This window comes from Marmota marmota, unplaced genomic scaffold (genome assembly GCF_001458135.2).
Source record: "Marmota marmota marmota unplaced genomic scaffold, marMar, whole genome shotgun sequence".
NCBI lineage: Eukaryota > Metazoa > Chordata > Mammalia > Rodentia > Sciuridae > Marmota > Marmota marmota.
The window spans coordinates 2,322,042-2,339,675 of NW_025999982.1; the positions used below are offsets into that span (position 1 = coordinate 2,322,042).

The window sequence follows — 17,634 nt, forward strand, 5'->3', positions numbered from 1 at the left end:
ATTTGACCCAGCCTCATCCCACTTCATAATCTGACCCCGATTTCCTTCCCCTCTTCTAGGCTAACCCTGATTATCACAGTTCCATCTCAACCTTTGACCTTTAGCTCCTTAACTTCACTATATTGACCCTGGTTTGACCCATCCTCTCCTTGACCTGTGATATCAGCTCTGATCTTGTCCCAAACCCTGCTTTTGATTTCCTACCCCAGCATCATCTGGACATCTTCCCCTGATCTGTCCCCAGGCCCACGGGGCCCCTGACCCCAGTCTTAGCCTCATCCTGAGTTCTGACCCTCACCTTAGCTGCTGTTGATCTTGATAGGTTCCTAGCTCCATCCTGACTCTGAGTGTGACATCACCGGCTCTTCTTGACCCTGACCCCTTTGCCCTCTCCCTGCCCTCCAGCGGCACCTCCCCCTCTGTTCCTCAGCCCCTCACTCTTTTCCATCCTGGCCTCGAGGCCCAGCTCCCACTCTGGCCTCCTCGTGAGCCCCATCCCAAACCCTGACCACACCGTGCCTGTCCAGCTTGGGCCCAGGCTCCCTTGCTCCTTGGTGGGCCCAGCACGCTCTCCCCTTCCCACGCCCAGAGCGACACCAAGATGCTGGAGATCCTGCGCTACACACACCAGTTCCTGCAGAAGTTCTGCGCGGGGAACCCCGGCAACCAGGCCCTGCTGCACAAGAACCTGCACCTCTTCCTCACGCCGGGGGTGAGGGCACGGGGGGAGCACCGGGGCAGGTGGGGCACGGTGCCCAGACCCTTCCTGACCCCTGCCCATCCTGGCACAGCTCCTGGAGGCGGAGACCATGCAGCACATCTTCCTCAACAACTACCAGCTGTGCTCCGAGATCAGCGAGCCCGTGCTGCAGCACTTCGTGCACCTGCTGGCCACCCACGGGCGCCACGTGCAGTACCTGGACTTCCTGCACACCGTCATCAAGGCCGAGGGCAAGTACGTCAAGAAGTGCCAGGACATGATCATGACCGAGGTGAGGGCGGGCGTGGGGAGGTGCCGGGAAATGGGGCGGCGGGCTGCAGAGTTAGGAGTCCGACAGGGTTGGGAGGCGCTGGAGGGAGAACTAAGGCTGCGTGTCTGGTAGAACTCAGGCGTTTGATGCACAGTGGGTATTCAACAAATACCTGCTCACTGAAGGCATGCAGCCTGCGGGGCTGAGTCTACATCTGGGACAGCCGTGGTCTCTGCCCTGGAGCATCTTGCAGTGTGGGACGGGGAAGAAGGGAGTCACCGCAGCAAGAGTAGAGACGTCAGAAATGAGGCTGGGGGGCTGGAAGTGTTTGCAGTGCTAACTGCCATTACTATTTCACATAATTGCTGCCACAGAGGGACACAGTGTGTGCTCTGTGAGGGTTTTGATTACCCGCTGTGGGAGCCCAGGGGAGGGAGGGGTCAGCCCAGGGTGAGAGTAGAGGGGTGGTCTCTGAGACCAGCATGGGTGGGGCATCTTTCCCACAGTGGGGAGGGGGGCTTTCCGGGTCCTGGTGAGTGTTTCTGATGACCGAGGGCCTGAGCTGTCAGTCAGAGCTTCCAGAATGCAGGCAGGGGAGGGTTTTCCTGGTGCTGGGCAAACGCTGGGTCTGGGTCCCTGGAAAACCGCTGGGTTTTCTCCCTGGAAAGCGCAGAGCGGGGCAGGGCCAGGGCCTGCTGGACTGAGGGGTCTGATGCCCGCCCACCTCCCACCTGCAGCTGACGAATGCAGGCGACGACGTGGTCGTGTTCTACAATGACAAGGCCTCACTGGCCCACCTGCTGGACATGATGAAGGCCGCCCGAGATGGCGTGGAGGACCACAGCCCCCTCATGTACCACATCTCCCTGGTGGACCTGCTGGCCGCCTGCGCCGAGGGCAAGAACGTCTACACTGAGATCAAGTGCACCTCCTTGCTGCCGCTGGAGGACGTGGTGTCCGTGGTGACCCATGAGGACTGCATCACCGAGGTGGGGAGGAAGGGGGTGAGGTAGACAGCCACCACGAGGCCAGGGGTGGAGTGGGCATCGCATAAGCAGGAGGTCCTGGGCCCAGCCCCACTGGCTCCTGACCCTTGCCCACCCACTGCCCAGGTGAAGATGGCCTACGTGAACTTCGTGAACCACTGCTATGTGGACACGGAGGTGGAGATGAAGGAGATCTATACCAGCAACCACATCTGGACACTCTTTGAGAGCTTCACCCTGGACATGGCACGGGTGAGTGGGGGCTGGGGGGGCCGGGGCAGTCTCCCACCAGGGAGTGAAGGGATCCCCGTGAGGACCGCTGGGACCCCTCTCTCCTCTCCCAGGTCTGCAGCAAGCGTGAGAAGCGCCTGGCAGACCCCACCCTGGAGAAGTACGTGCTGACCGTGGTGCTGGATACCATCAACGCCTTCTTCAGCTCCCCGTTCTCGGAGAACAGCACCTCGCTGCAGGTGAGCCTCTTAGCGCCAGTGGACGGGGCTGGCTGGGGTGTAGGGAAGTGGGGATGAGAATGGAGGGTTTGGAGCACAGGCCTGTAATCCTCGTGACTCGGGAGGCTGAGGCAGGAGGATCCCGAGTTCAAAGCCAGCCTCAGCAACTTAGTGAGGCCTTAAGCAACTCAGGGAGACCCTGTTTCCAAATAAAATATAAAATACGGCTGGGGATGTGGCTCAGTGGTTTAGTGCCCTTGGGTTCAATCCCCAGTACCAGAAACGAAAAACAAAAAAGAAAAGAAAAAAAGAAAAAGAAAGTGTACCTTCTAACGACTTTTGGCTTTTGAACTATGTAAATACATCATTTTTCCCCTTTAATTAACTTATTTAAGAATTTTTTGGGGGGGGGGGCTGGGGATATAGCTCAGTGGTACAGTGCTTGCCTAACATGTGCAAAGCCCTGAGTTCAGTCCTCAGCACCACCAAAAAAGAAGTTAAGTTAGTAAAAATTAGTAAAAAAAAAAAAGGTACAAAAGAGTAAGTGATGTGACTGTGAGCCCAGATTTGGACCTTATGGAGTAACTCAGCTGCTGTGTACGTTGGCCAGAACATTTAGGGATTGGGGTTTGGGAATTGGGGATGACTCTGTTGGGTACAGATGTAGGTGGTGGCTAATGAAGGCTCAGTCCTTGGACCCTGGCCACTGGGCCGGGGCCTTCCCAGGGGAGGGTGGCTGAGCGAGGGGTCGTGTGGCCTCTTGTAGACACACCAGACGATCGTGGTGCAGCTGCTGCAGTCCACCACGCGGCTGCTTGAGTGCCCATGGCTGCAGCAGCAACACAAAGGCTCCGTGGAGGCCTGCATCCGCACCCTCGCCATGGTGGGTGAGTGTGCCAGGCGCGGGCCAGCTCCAGGCCACTGTTCCCTCCTTTCACCACAGGGGCACCTGCCTCACAGCACCTCACCCTAACCACTCCCATCACCTGCTCCCAGGTGATTCTGTAAGTCCTTCTGGATGTCTACCTGGCATCCCAGCAATTAAGAGAAGCTGTTTTCTCCTTGAGTCAGCTCCCCAGAGGAACAGCGCAGTGACATTCCCCAACTCGAGTTGTGTGTGTGCGCATGTGCAAATGATCTCAGGCAGAGGGAGCCAGTCTGTGGTCAGGAATAGGTGGAGAAGAGGCAGTAGTGGGCAGAATCAGAGACACTCGGGTGGGAGCCATGGCGGGATCCTCGCACCTTGGTTTGGTTTGTCCTGTCCCACCATGTGGCAGCTCCTGGCAGCCCGAGCCTGGCCTGCAGCCCCTCCCCTCCCCCAGCTAAGGGCCGGGCCATCTTGCTGCCCATGGACCTGGACGCCCACATCAGCTCCCTGCTCAGCAGCGGAGCCAGCTGTGCCGCCGCCGCCCAGCGGAACGCCTCCAACTACAAGGCGGCCACACGGGCCTTCCCCCGGGTCACCCCCACCGCCAACCAGTGGGACTACAAGAACATCATCGAGAAGCTGCAGGTGGGAGTGGGTGCCTGGCCTCCTATGAAGGGCCGCACCCTGTGGCCAGGGACTGAGGTGTCAGCAGAGCCCAGAGGCGAGTGGGTGGGGCCGGAGCTCCTGGAGGGTCGGGACCACCTCTCAACAGCACCTTCCTGTGTGTCCACGGTTCTCTCTCGTTGTCTGTGGAGGGAGCATGGGGAGTGGGGTGGGGGGGGCTATTGTTTCCACATGGAGGGAGACTGAGGCTCAGAGAGGGCAAGGAGTTGATGCAAGGCCACACAGAACTAGAAGGAGATAAGTCGGGTCTTGGGGATCTCAGCCAGGCTCTCAGGGAGTCTGGAGGTGCAGGGCCCTCCGACAGGCGCAGGCCCGTCTGCAGGGCTGTTTGGTGTTTAGGTGGGGGAGGGGTGGTCAGGCCCTGACCCTCTCTTGAGCGACGGTGACCCTGCCTGGCCCTTCCAGGACATCATCACGGCCCTGGAGGAGAGGCTGAAGCCGCTGGTGCAGGCAGAGCTGTCTGTGCTGGTCGACGTCCTGCACTGGCCCGAGCTGCTCTTCCTGGAGGGCAGTGAGGCCTATCAGCGCTGTGAGAGCGGGGGCTTCCTGTCCAAGTGAGTGGGACTCTGGGACACCGTGGCATGGTGGCCTGGGCCAGGGGAGGGTCTGGTGGGGACCGGATGGGCCCTGGTTGGGGAGGTGGCTGGAGAGAGGGAGGCCCCCTGAGCCGCCCTCACTGGTCCAGGCTGATCCAGCACACGAAGGACCTCATGGAGCCCGAGGAGAAGCTGTGCATCAAGGTGCTGCGGACCCTGCAGCAGATGCTGCTCAAGAAGAGCAAGTACGGGGACCGGGTGAGTGCTGGGCTGGGGCGCACCAGGGGGGCTGGACACCGGCAGGCCAGGCCCAGGGTGCAGGGGTGCGGGAGGACCCTCGGGCAACCTCACTCCCGTCCTCCCCCAGGGCAACCAGCTACGCAAGATGCTGCTACAAAACTACCTCCAGAACCGGAAGTCCAGCTCTCGGGGGGACCTTCCAGACCCCATGGGCACTGGTCAGTGCTGCCTTCTCCTGTGTCTCTGGGTGGCCTGTTCTCCCAGTCCTGGGCCCTTCCCCCCACACCCCTGCCCACCAGCTTTCCCTCAAGTGAGTCCCCACCCCAGGTCTGGACCAAGACTGGTCAGCAATCGCTGCCACCCAGTGCCGGCTGGACAAGGAGGGGGCCACCAAGCTGGTGTGTGACCTCATCACCAGCACCAAGAATGAGAAGATCTTCCAGGAGAGCATTGGTCTGGCCATCCGCCTGCTGGATGGGGGCAACACCGAGATCCAGGTGTGCAGTGGGCGGGGACCGCACCTCTACCTCCTCTGGGTGGCATGTGCAATTGAGGAGGCGGGTCACTGAGGCTTGGGGGCTTGGCTGCAGGCCTGGGTGCTGGTGGCCACCCAGGATGTCTCCACCTCCCCCATGTGCACCCCTTTCTCCCTGAACCAGGCCTGAGCACTCTCCTCACTGCCCACCCCCACGGTGTCCCCCCATCCTGGCCTCTCAGCCTCTCCGCCTCTCCCAGGCCTCCTTGCCTCCCTCCTCTCCCACGGCCTCCAGGTCTGGCTCCTCCACAGGCCCTCCCCACTTAGCCTCACCATCCCACCACTCACCATTTGATAAATCACTGGTGAGCGCCATCTGTGTGCCTGACAGTGGTCTAGACAATGAGGGTTTACCAGCAAGAGACAAAATCTGCATTCTCTTGGTGCTCGAGTCCTAGAGAGGACACGGGTGATGAGTTAACTGCATGCAGGATGGAGGGCGTGGCTCAGGCCAGGGGCTCTGGGGTGCAGGCATGGGGTTATGTTAAAGGGAGTGGCAGGCCAGGCCCCAGAGGGCACAGGAATGGGGACCTGAGGTGAGCCTGGGAATACCTGGGGAGACTCTGGGTGAATGGGCACCTGTGCAAGGGTGGAAGAGGAGGAGGAGGGTGGGGCCATCACATGGGGGAGGCCATGACTTTTCTTAGGGGGACATGGAACCTCTGCTGGGTTTCAAGCACAGCGGGGACATGACTTAGACTTCAAAGGGGAGCCCTCTGGCTGGCTGGTGTGGGGGGTGGGAAACGCAGGAGCCACAGGCACTGCAGGGGCTGAGGAGGGGGTGTAGGCCTCCAGCAGAGCAGCCGTCGGGCCCTTCCCTGTCCCCCTCTGTGGGCCTCAGTCCCAGGGCAGGAGCGTCTCTGCTTCCCCCGCCTGGCTCTCAGTGGCCCTGGGTCTGGCCTCTGAGAGCCAGGCCCAGTGCTGAGGCTGCTCCCCTCCACTGTCCACCTCCAGAAGTCCTTCTACAACCTGATGACAAGCGACAAGAAATCAGAGCGCTTCTTCAAGGTCCTGCATGACCGCATGAAGCGGGCCCAGCAGGAGACCAAATCCACAGTAGCCGTCAACATGAATGACCTGGGCAGCCAGTCCCGTGAGGACCGTGAGCCGACAGACCCCACTGCCAAAGGTCAGGGGTGCAAAGCAGGGGCACAGGGTGCGTGGTGGCGGGGGGCTCAGGCAAGGGACAGAGGTGAGGGTGAGGGGTTGGCAGCTCCCAGAGGCCCAGCCCCACCTGGTCTCCCCCGCAGGCCGCGTGGCCTCCTTCTCCATGCCTGGCTCCTCGTACCGCTATTCCCTGGGCCCCAGCCTGGGCCGGGGGCACGAGGCGGGTGAGCGCGTGCAGAGCAGCGAGATGGGCCTGTCTGTGCTCATCATGCAGCCCATCCTGCGCTTTCTGCAGCTGCTGTGCGAGAACCACAACCGCGACCTGCAGGTGAGCACCTGACCTGCACCTGCCCCGGCCCTCTGTCCAGCCAGCCCCTGGGCCCTGCCTGCTCCCTGGCCGTGCCCTGTGGCTGGTGCCCATCGTCTGGCTGGCCACCATNTCCAGCCACCTCCCCAACCAGGGCCCATCCGGTCCCCACCAGACCCTCCCCTGGCCCAGGCCACCATGCTCTATGCTGGCAATTCCCCTGCCCCTGTGGCACACAGGACCATGGTCCTCAGATGGGCCTCCCCCAGCAGCTGGAGCCCCGCCGTGCCCATCTGTGTTCTGCAGAATTTCCTGCGCTGTCAGAACAACAAGACCAACTACAACCTGGTGTGCGAGACGCTGCAGTTCCTGGACATCATGTGCGGCAGCACCACTGGGGGCCTGGGGCTGCTGGGGCTCTACATCAATGAGGACAATGTGGGCCTTGTCATCCAGACCTTGGAGACCCTCACTGAGTACTGCCAGGGCCCCTGCCACGAGAACCAAGTGAGCTGCCTGGCCGGGTGGGCGGCAGTTGGGGTGGCAGGTGAACGTGTAGGTGGGCGGAGCCGGTGGGGTAGGGAAAGAGGCTGAGGCCGCTGAAGCCACCACAGTTCCTAGGGGTCTGGACCCTGTGTCTCCCACTGCTTCCTTTAGACCTGCATCGTGACACACGAGTCCAATGGCATAGACATCATCACAGCACTGATTCTCAATGACATCAGCCCCCTGTGCAAGTACCGGATGGATCTGGTGCTGCAACTCAAGGTGAGGCCCGTGGCAGGCTCACGTGAGCATGTCCAGGCGGATGCCTGTGCACATGTGTGTGTGGCTTAGCATAGAGTATGCATAGTGGAGTGGAGTGGGGGCATTGTGTGTGTGTGTGTGAGTGTGTCATGATGTGCACACACATGCCTATAATATGTGCACATTTACATTCCTCAAGAGTACATGTGAGCAAACATGCTGGGTTCACACTGAAGAGGCAGGTGCATTCTGGGTTCACCCAAGGACTTCCTGTGTGCTGGCTGTTTGGGGGTTGGTGTGCATTTTTCACAGGGTGGGGTGAGCACAGGCCTGGGTGGGGGATGGGAAGGGCATGGCACATCTTGGGGACTGGCTAGTGTGAGGAAAGGTTGTTGGGGGTGTGGAGGGTGCTCTCAGACTGGGGCCTGCTTCCCTGGCCTTTCCCACCCAGGACAATGCGTCCAAGCTGCTCCTGGCTCTGATGGAGAGCCGCCATGACAGTGAAAATGCCGAGCGCATCCTCATCAGCCTGCGGCCCCAGGAGCTGGTGAGGGGGGCAGGTGGGATGACAGCCCTGGGCAGGGTGTGCTGGGCAGGAGGAGGGCCTTCAAGCAGGCGCTGCCCCTCCAGGTGGACGTCATCAAGAAGGCCTACCTGCAGGAAGAGGAGCGGGAGAATTCGGAGGTGAGCCCGCGTGAAGTGGGCCACAACATCTACATCCTGGCCCTACAGGTACTGACCCCACCTGGCCCCACCCCTGCGGCCATGCCCCCATAGACCCTGCCAATAACCACGCTGCCCTCTTCTTAGCTTTCCAGGCACAACAAACAGCTGCAGCACCTGCTGAGACCCGTGAGGCGCATCCAAGAGGAGGAGGCTGAGGGCATCTCTTCAATGGTGGGTGTACTGGGAAAGTAGGGGTGGGTGGGGCTTAGACCTAGGAACTGGGACTCAGGCCTAGCAGGTTGGCCTGGCGGGAGATTGGATGGCCTCTATCTGGGGGCCTGGTTGGGGTGAGGGCTGAGGTGGGAATTTGGGAAGAGCAAGGTATAGGGCCTGGAACCAAGAGGAGAGGCTTGGTACTAGGGAGGAGCTTGGAGCCGAGTTGGGCTACAACTTGGGGTCAAGGCTTGGGATGGGAGTTGGCCAGATAAAACCTGGATTTAAAAGTAGAAGCAAGCTGACACTGTGGAGCACCAGTGTAATCCAGTGACTTGGAAGGCTGAGGCAGGAGGATTGCAAGATCAAGGCCAGCCTCAGAAATTTATAAATAAAAAATAGAAATGTCTGGAGATGTAGCTCAGTTGAATAGCACCCCTAGGTTCAATCCCAGAGCTGGAAAAAAAAATTTGCACGTAATACCAGGGTGGATCTGGGGTGGGTCTGGTCACACCTGGACATGACTGAAGGTGCCCATTGTCCTGTAGGAGTCTCTGGCTGTGGTTCTTTTACCTCTAGATGCTCTGAGCTGGATCCTAGTTGGGAAGGCCTGGTCTGGGCTGCTGCAGGGGCAGGGGGCATTCCTTGGGGTTTAGTTGGAACTGGGACTCAGGCCTAGCAGGTTGGGGTCGGTGCCAGGCCTGGCTGTGGGAGCTGTGGGGCCTGACCAGGGCACCCTCCCTGACCTCAGCTCAGCCTCAACAACAAGCAGCTGTCACAGATGCTCAAGTCCTCAGCGCCTGCTCAGGAGGAGGAGGAGGACCCCCTGGCCTATTACGAGAACCATACCTCACAGATTGAGGTGAGCCCAGAGGGCACTGGGGCTGGGCTGAGGGAGGGCCTCGCCCAGGTGTGACTCGGGGCCTGTGTGCACCCAGATCGTGAGACAGGACCGCAGCATGGAGCAGATCGTGTTCCCAGTGCCCGGCATCTGCCAGTTCCTGACGGAGGAGACCAAGCATCGGCTCTTCACCACTACGGAGCAGGACGAGCAGGGCAGCAAAGTGAGCGACTTCTTCGACCAGTCCTCCTTCCTGCACAACGAGATGGAGTGGCAGCGCAAGCTCCGCAGTAAGGACCTGGAGGGGCAGAGCAGGGCAGGCGGCCCCCGCGCCCCTCGCTGAGGCTCCCTAGGCCCCCCTGGCACCCCACCCCCACCCTGGAGAGGGGCTCTTCCAATCACAGCTCTCTCCAGAGTGGGGTCTGGAGCTTGGAGGGCCCCCCGTGGAGCGGGGTGGGCAGGTGTCAGCGAGAGACCCCCTTCCACCAGCGTGCTACACCCTCCCCAGGCATGCCGCTGATCTACTGGTTCTCCCGCCGCATGACCCTGTGGGGCAGCATTTCCTTTAACCTGGCGGTGTTCATCAACATCATCATCGCCTTCTTCTACCCTTATGTGGAGGGGGCATCCACAGGTGAGGACCAGGGGTCAGTCAGCAGGGCCTGGGAGTCCACCGTGGCCCTCCTCGGGCTAGGCCAGAGCCTCAGGGCCAGCCAGGCTCTGAGGGGACCAGGTGCAGACCGGGAGGAAACGCCCTGCACTGCCCTCTGGGCTCGTGGGCCATCCTGGGGAGTCAGGTGTGGCCCGAGGGACAGGCAGCATCTTTGGTCTCCTGGGAGGTGGCACATGGACATGCAGGCATACACACAACCATGTGAGCCAGAGCCTGATGTGGAGGCTGCAGCTGGATCGGGCACCTCCCCTGGGCCCAGAGATGCAGGAGTAAAGGAGGCTAAAACCAGGCAACGGGAACTTAAAAGGTTCTCAGAACCTGGAGAGCCTTGGGTTCCTGGGACCTGCGTCGGGCCGGGGTGGGGGTGCACGAGCCCGGTTCACCCCTGCTGCGCCCCCAGGTGTGCTGGGTTCCCCGCTCATCTCGCTGCTCTTCTGGATCCTCATCTGCTTCTCCATCGCGGCTCTGTTCACCAAGCGCTACAGCGTCCGTCCCCTGATTGTGGCGCTCATCCTGCGCTCCATCTACTATCTGGGCATTGGGCCCACGCTCAACATCCTGGGTGCCCTCAACGTGAGTGCCCGAGGGAGCCCCTCCCTCAGTCAGACCCGGGGCTGGCTTGCTGTTCCCAGGCCTGCTCTGCTCCACGCCCCTTCTCTGTTGGAGTCCCAGGCTCACTGCAGACCAGTGGTTAGGTCCATTCTGTACCTTTTCTCTCTCCCTCAGCAGCTGGGGGAATCTGGTACTCAGAGACAGACAGACAGACAGGAAGCACTTTGGAGCAGTGGCTTCAGGGCTGTCATGCATTGTGCTGGCTCTGCACAGCCCAAAGCCACTGCTCACAGATAGCCATCAAAATTTATATGTTATGTCAATTTCTTGACATAAATAAATAAATAAATAAAGTGTCTTAAGCAAGGCACTAACCCAGTCCCTGTAAAGGCCAGGGAGATCTTCTCTGCCCCTGTCCTCCTTTACCTGAACCTCAGTTTCTTCCTGGAGCTGGAGCACCCAGGGGCTTGTCTTCTGCTCTGAGTCCCAGGATCCCATGCATTTTTGGAAACAGTTCCATTAATGCCACGCCTCCCATGCTGAGCAGGGTCAGCTCCCGTTCACCACGCTGGAGGCCCAGCCTTTGATTTGAGCATGGGGTGAGCTGGAGGCAGGGGTAGAGAGTTCAGGTAGGTGGTGGGCACTGATCTTTGTCCCCTGCACTTGTCCCCAGCTGACCAACAAGATCGTGTTTGTGGTGAGCTTCGTGGGCAACCGTGGCACCTTCATCCGGGGCTATAAGGCCATGGTCATGGACATGGAGTTCCTCTACCACGTGGGCTACATCCTGACTAGTGTCCTTGGCCTCTTCGCCCATGAGCTCTTCTATAGCATCCTGGTGAGCCTGCTGGGTGGGCGGGAGCTGGACAGCGGTGGGGAGCAGTTGAGGGGCTTCTCATGAGCTGCTAGGGGGTCCCCAGCACTCATCTCTCTGTCAGCCGTTTTGCTTCTGGGCTGGGAGGATTTTCAGAGTCTTCCGCACCCGACTCCAGCCTGGCCCACTCTCCTGGACAAGGAGGGTCAAGCCTGGACTTGGGAGCCAGACCATGTGTCTGCATGCCAGTTTCTTATCTGCCCATAGCTCAGTTTCCCTATCTGTAAAATGGAGGTGACAGCCTCTACTTTCTAGAATTACTGTGAGAATGCACGAAAACAAATTAATCCTTGAAAAGCACTTAGAGTATTTCCTGGTGCATGGCGAATGTATTCTGTGTGGCTGTCCTTCTCCCTCTCTGGCTGGCATCTGCCTGCCTGTGCCACCTTCACAGTGTCCTTGGGCCACTATACTTTCATGGTCTTAGGACTCCAGGTTCCTTCCAGAAGTCTCCCCTGACAAGGCCACTCAGCTCAGTTACTCCTGCCTGAGCCCAGGCCCCACTGGCAGAGCCAGTGGGAAATCATCCAGAGCCCAGGCAGCCCTTGGGGGTCTGGCAAGGTCCCCAGGGAGATTCTCCCTGCCCTGCAGCTCTTTGACCTCATCTACCGAGAGGAGACACTGTTCAACGTCATCAAGAGTGTGACCCGTAATGGCCGCTCCATCCTGTTGACTGCCCTGCTGGCCCTCATCCTTGTCTACCTCTTCTCCATTGTGGGCTTCCTCTTCCTCAAGGATGACTTCATCCTCGAGGTGGACCGGCTGCCAGGCAACCACTCCAGAGGTCTCAGGGGCTTCCTCTGAGGGCAGGGATGTGTGAAGGGACTGGGCCATCCAGGGAAGGACAGACCTGAGGTGCTTATGCCCACCAGGCTCCCTGCCTTTTCCTGCTGATGGATTCTGGGAAGGTCTAGCTCACACCAGTCAGCCTCCCAACTGGTCTAGCTCACACCAATCTGATCGATGGAGGCGGGGGATAGCCTTGGGAGGCACTTGGTTGAGTGCTGAAGCCCCTTATGACCTGTCATTTGTGTTAGGCCTGTATGCAGGGGCTCCCTGTGTGCCAGGCTCAGGGGTACAGAGATGCCTCCCTGCCCTTAGTGAACAGCCCAGTCGGGGCAGAGGCATGAGGACCCTGCAGCGTGGCCAGACACAGTAGGGAGCACACAGAAACAAGGGAGGTCTTCTGGAGGAAGTAATGCTGGGGACAGACCCAAGGGGCTGATAAGGCTGGGCATTTGGACTTCCTTATGACGTTGTCCTTATCCCCTATAGCCAGTCCCCTAGGGATGCCACATGGAGCGGCTGCATTTATGGGCACGTGTCATGCGGACCAGGTGGACTGTGTCTCTGGGGTGGCAATGCCTGAGGCCCTCAAAGGTGAGGGAGGTATGTTTGTGGAGTCTGGGTGGGGGCTGGGCAGAGGCAGGTGGCCTGGGTCTGAGCATGCTCTCCACTCACAGAGGATGAGGAGCTGGATAGCACGGAGCGGGCCTGTGACACTCTGCTGATGTGCATTGTCACTGTCATGAACCACGGGCTACGCAATGGTGGTGGCGTGGGTGACATTCTCCGAAAGCCCTCCAAAGATGTGAGTACCCTCTGCCCCACTCCAGAATCCATGAGGCCCAAATCCTGTCCAGATCAGCATCTGTGAAGAGTCCTGCCTTTGGGTTACAGCCAGTCAGCAGCCCGGCTCTGCTGGAACCGCCAGTGGTGGCCGCCCCCCAACCCCGCCCAGTTCTGTGCCAGTTTCTCTGCTTTCTGTGGCCGCCAACTCCAGCTACGCTGTTCCTGAGCTGTCCAGTTCCCACCTCTGCCCCGCCCCCAGCTCACTGTAGATGCCACAAGGAAAGACCTTGGCAAACAAACTTCGCCCCAGGGCTAGGGAAGGTGTGAGTCAGGCTGTGGCCTCTGCTGGGCACACTGCAGGCCAGCAGCAGGGGTGGGGGCGGGTGGGGACACAGGGAAGCTGAGTCGGCTTCATCAGAGGCCTCATGATTTGGCTCAGGCAGTCAGCCCTGAATGCAGTCCACCCCCAGCTGCTTGGGAGTGAGAAGCTACCTCCCAGCCAGAAAGAGCTTTCTAGAATGTGTGAGGCCAGGCATCCTGAGGGTGGGGCAGAGAAGTGCAGAGCTGATATTTTTCTTTTTTGCAGTGTTGGGGATGGAACCCAGGGCCCTGCACATGTAGGCAAGCACTTTATCACTGAGCCCCAGCCCCAGCCCCAGCCCCAGCCCTGCGGAGCTGCTTCTTCCCCTCACTAAAAGTTAGGGGCAGAAACAAGCCTAGACCTGCAGCCCCCGCTCCCTATGCCAGCCTCCTTCTGCAGGGCTCCCTCCTGCTGTCCTGTCTGGGCCCGCTCTTCCCAACTCCAAACTCAGGGCTTCTACTTGCAGTTCTCACTCCACAGAGCAGGATGGGGGTCCACTGCCATCCGTCCAGCCTCTGGAGCCAGAGGCCTTCATTTCCCCTGTCGGTCCCCCACTACCACAGCCCTGACCTGGTGAACTTGGGGACTACTGCCCCAGCCTCGCTGTCTCGCCTCTGCAGGAGTCTCTCTTCCCAGCCCGGGTGGTGTACGACCTCCTGTTTTTCTTCATTGTCATCATCATCGTGCTGAACCTCATCTTTGGGGTGATCATTGACACATTTGCTGACCTGCGCAGCGAGAAACAGAAGAAGGAGGAGATTCTCAAGACCACATGCTTCATCTGTGGTGAGGCCTGCTTCCTGCTGCGGTGTTGCGCAGCTGGTGGCCCAGGGGCTGGGTTGTCTTCTAAGGCTGCTGGCAGCCTCAGTTCTACCCCTCCTGTAGCCACTGGAGAGCTTGTCACGAGCGGATGGCCTGAGGCTGCCTGCTAATCCTGAAACTGAGAGCTGGCCTTGTGTGCATTAGGAGTCAGAAAGGAATGAAAAGGGGCCCCAGGAGCCATTGCTTTAAACCTCAGTTAACAGATGATGAACCTGAAGCCATCAGTGACCTTGAGCTTCTGATTTCAGTCCAGTGCTTTTCCCCTCACCAGCCACCTGAGACTGAGGGGCAAAACACCTGCAGGACACATCCCTTACCCAGCTATTTCTGCTTCCCCTGGGCTCAGGGATTCTGGCATTGGCTCCGAATCTCCAGCGGCCACTGCTGGAGGGCTGCAGCTGGGCAGGGGAGGATCTCCATGGATAAGTGGCTGGTGCTTTAAATAGAGTGACCTAAATAGTCCAGAGTGGGCTGCTGGAAGTGTTTATCGAAAGAACTAATGTCCCCACTGCCTCGAGAGGCCCTGTCCCCTCCACAAGGTGGCCCCACCATGGCTCTTGGAGGATGATGGCTTCATTCTCACTCTCTGCACCCTCCCTCAGGTCTGGAGAGGGACAAGTTTGACAATAAGACAGTGTCCTTTGAGGAGCACATCAAGCTGGAGCACAACATGTGGAACTACCTGTACTTCATCGTGCTGGTCCGTGTGAAGAACAGGACGGACTACACGGGCCCTGAGAGCTATGTGGCCCAGATGATCAAGGTGAGAAGGAAGGTTGTGTGGGGCCGAGGGGTCTCTGTCCCAGGGCTCCAAGCCAGGCTTTCTAGAGTCAAAATGGCTGTGCACCAGAGGCCCTCCTGGCCACGCACGGCTTCCCATGGCCCCCAGGCCCTGGAGAGGAGTGGCCACATCTGATTGCACTGTGCTGAGAGGCCTGGAGGGTGACAGCTGTAGACACTTGTTGGAAGGCCAGCAGGGAGCAAGGAGCAGCTGGAGCCAGCCCTTGGCTGCACAGAGCCCTGCCAGCTGCCCACTGCTGTGAGGGACCTTCTCACTCTCTGGTGTCAGGAGAAAGCACTCCATGGCAAACCTGTCCACCCAAACAAGGACAAGTGTTGCCCTAGGCCCGGGGTTTGGTGATATTGAGCAGCTGTGGGAGTGGGAAGACTTCCTGGGGCTGCTGCTTTGTGGGTCACTCTGAGGGGGACTTTTTTCTTTTTTTTATGGGTGGTCCTGGAGGCTGAACCCAGAGGTGCTCTGTCACTGAGCTTCATCCCCAGCCCTTTTTTTTCTTTTTTGAGATAGGATTTTGCTAAGTTGCCTAGGCTGGCCTCAAATTTGTGATTCTGCTTCAGCCATTGGGAGTTGCTGGGATTATGAGTGGGCCTTTTCTAGCTTGGCAAGAGGGAGGGCAGCTTCCTTGGCCCCAGGTCATGAAGGAGTAGGGGAAAAGCTCAAAATAGCAGGCTTGGAAGAATCCAATATTGTTCAATTTCCACAGTCACGGGGGGGTGCGGACAGCAAAGATGGGAGTTCTATTTGTCTCTTGCGTCCATGGTTTGAAGGGGGCTTGGAGTACAGGTTTATCTGTTAGGCTGAGAATTCACAGCTCGCAACAAGAGCCAGAAAACTGGCTTGCTCCCCTCCCTCCCCTTTCTCCTGTCCTGGAAATGTGGCTTTGCCTGGCACGTGTCTGATGCCAGCCCTCCTCAGCAGAGCCGTTTGCTCCCTTAGTTGGCCATTTGTCTGACTCGAGTCTTCCTGGGGCCTGGGGTGTGTATGTCAGGAAGGAAGGAAGGAGATTCGGGCTCTGGGTGCAGAGGCCTTTGCTGTACCCTCGGGTGACAGATGGCACTGATATCAGCAAAGGACTCAGACTGTCAACAAGGCTAATGGAAGGCCGACTGTCATGGTGGCAGAGGTTCACTGCTGGCTCCCTCTGGCTGGGGAGGACCGAGGTCAATTCATATTTTCCCGTGACACATCCCTGGCAAACAATTTGTCCAGGGTGTGGCAAAAGCCTCCTGTGGAAACACTGTTTTCCTAGGTGAGGCCTCGGCACCAGGCTCAAGCCTGCTCACCCCACTGGTGGTCTCTTCCAGAACAAGAACTTGGACTGGTTCCCACGGATGCGGGCCATGTCCTTGGTGAGCAATGAGGGCGAGGGGGAGCAGAATGAGATCCGGATTCTCCAGGACAAGCTCACCTCCACCATGAAACTGGTGTCCCACCTCACAGCCCAGCTCAATGAGCTCAAGGAGCAGGTGTGTATCTGCCCTGCCCTGCCCAGCTCTGGGGTCTGATGGAAGCCCAGCTATAAAGTGGGTGGGGAGCGAAGTGTCGCAGCACCTCCCCAACTTGGGATGTGAAGGTAGATCCCAAATATTCCTTTGTGAATTGGCTTGGGGTCACCCCTGCCCCACGCCCCTGGAAGACAAAGCCAAGTGGAAGCTTGGGGCCCTTCCTGGTCCGTCCTCCTCCTCCAGCAGCCAGTTCCTCCCAGGGTCAGCTGGTGAAGGGGTCTGAAGCACCTTAGATGTCCCCTCGCCCAGAGCTTTCTCCTCTGCACCTGGCAGTGACTGCACGATAAGGCAACGCCTCCTCCAGTGTGGGGTGGTCTCCCAGCTGCACCAAATCAGGGGTTTGTGACACACTAATTGAGAACGAGGGTTTGAAAGCTGACATCTGTGCAGCACCCTGAGCGGCCCTGGCCTGTCACCAGTGTTGAACAGCAGCTGGGCCTACAGTGGGAGGGGCGCTGGGCGGCCTGACCAGGCATCTGTTTAACCCCAGATGACAGAGCAGCGGAAACGCAGGCAGCGCCTGGGCTTCGTGGACGTCCAGAACTGCATGAGCCGCTGAGGAGAGCCATGGAAGCCCCAACAGGGGATCTTTGTCACTGGAGACTGTGACTGGGAACAACACTGCCCCTTCCCTTGGGTCAGGTGCCTGATGGGCCCGCCAGCCTCTCAAGGCGAGGTGCCCACCCAGCCTCCTGCTCCTTCTCCGCCAGTTGCCCCCTCTCTAGCCCAGACTTTGACCAGCAGGAGGGGAGCCTAGAGCTGACAGTCCTGCCTAGAGCCCATAAGAGACTCGGAAATTCACCGGGACTCAGTTTACCTTAATGCCTTAGGGGAAGTCCTTGAGACCTCTGTTCCTCAAAGCAATAACTGACATTCCTTTGTAGTCCTCTTTGCGGGTTAGCAGTGGGGTCACCTCTTTATCTCCAAGCACTACATTTTGGTTGCTGCCTGCCTGAACGGGCGGTGGTAGCAATGCTGTTCCTAGCAATTTTAGGGCTTTGTTATTTAACTTATTCCAGGTGTGTGTCCAGCCCAAGTGGCTGCACGGCTCCCCCTGTGCCTTGATTTGCTGGGACAGTGTGCAGACCTCACAACCCTGTCTGGGCAGCCTGATGACTCAAGAATGGACGGCCTTCCTCCTGGGCCTCACCCTGAGCTTCCTGGGGAAGTTGTGTGCAGGGGACAAGGTCGGACCTGTGTGAGAGTGGCTGTTTTTTGACTGCTTGTTTTTTCTCCTTTTGGTGTAATGTTTTACAAAGCCTTTATCCCAAGAACTAATATGTTAATTTCCTTAAATAAATTAATAGAAATCTAGTCCATTGAAAA

At 58.8% G+C, this 17,634-nt stretch overlaps 1 protein-coding gene across 4 annotated transcripts in view; it reads left to right on the forward strand.

The window, feature by feature from the left end:
- Itpr3 (inositol 1,4,5-trisphosphate receptor type 3) overlaps nt 1-17,634 on the forward strand; it is a 62,809-nt gene extending 45,175 nt beyond the window's left edge. The window contains exons 29-58 of one of the 4 annotated variants that reach the window (XM_048805118.1): nt 590-712; nt 792-992; nt 1,709-1,960; nt 2,084-2,209; nt 2,302-2,427; nt 3,173-3,293; nt 3,729-3,919; nt 4,364-4,512; nt 4,644-4,752; nt 4,862-4,952; nt 5,062-5,231; nt 6,224-6,398; nt 6,520-6,704; nt 6,990-7,190; nt 7,341-7,451; nt 7,882-7,977; nt 8,061-8,162; nt 8,241-8,327; nt 9,061-9,171; nt 9,248-9,440; nt 9,659-9,784; nt 10,224-10,396; nt 11,049-11,213; nt 11,841-12,033; nt 12,525-12,638; nt 12,713-12,840; nt 13,803-13,968; nt 14,607-14,767; nt 16,108-16,269; nt 16,799-17,634. In XM_048805118.1, the coding sequence (XP_048661075.1) occupies nt 590-712; nt 792-992; nt 1,709-1,960; nt 2,084-2,209; nt 2,302-2,427; nt 3,173-3,293; nt 3,729-3,919; nt 4,364-4,512; nt 4,644-4,752; nt 4,862-4,952; nt 5,062-5,231; nt 6,224-6,398; nt 6,520-6,704; nt 6,990-7,190; nt 7,341-7,451; nt 7,882-7,977; nt 8,061-8,162; nt 8,241-8,327; nt 9,061-9,171; nt 9,248-9,440; nt 9,659-9,784; nt 10,224-10,396; nt 11,049-11,213; nt 11,841-12,033; nt 12,525-12,638; nt 12,713-12,840; nt 13,803-13,968; nt 14,607-14,767; nt 16,108-16,269; nt 16,799-16,867 (4,377 nt within the window). In that variant the 3' untranslated portion in view covers nt 16,868-17,634. Of the gene's footprint in view, nt 1-589; nt 713-791; nt 993-1,708; nt 1,961-2,083; nt 2,210-2,301; nt 2,428-3,172; nt 3,294-3,728; nt 3,920-4,363; nt 4,513-4,643; nt 4,753-4,861; nt 4,953-5,061; nt 5,232-6,223; nt 6,399-6,519; nt 6,705-6,989; nt 7,191-7,340; nt 7,452-7,881; nt 7,978-8,060; nt 8,163-8,240; nt 8,328-9,060; nt 9,172-9,247; nt 9,441-9,658; nt 9,785-10,223; nt 10,397-11,048; nt 11,214-11,840; nt 12,034-12,524; nt 12,639-12,712; nt 12,841-13,802; nt 13,969-14,606; nt 14,768-16,107; nt 16,270-16,798 lie in introns of those variants that run through there. The other 3 variants (XM_048805119.1, XR_007348400.1, XR_007348401.1) reach the window with 3 other exon arrangements.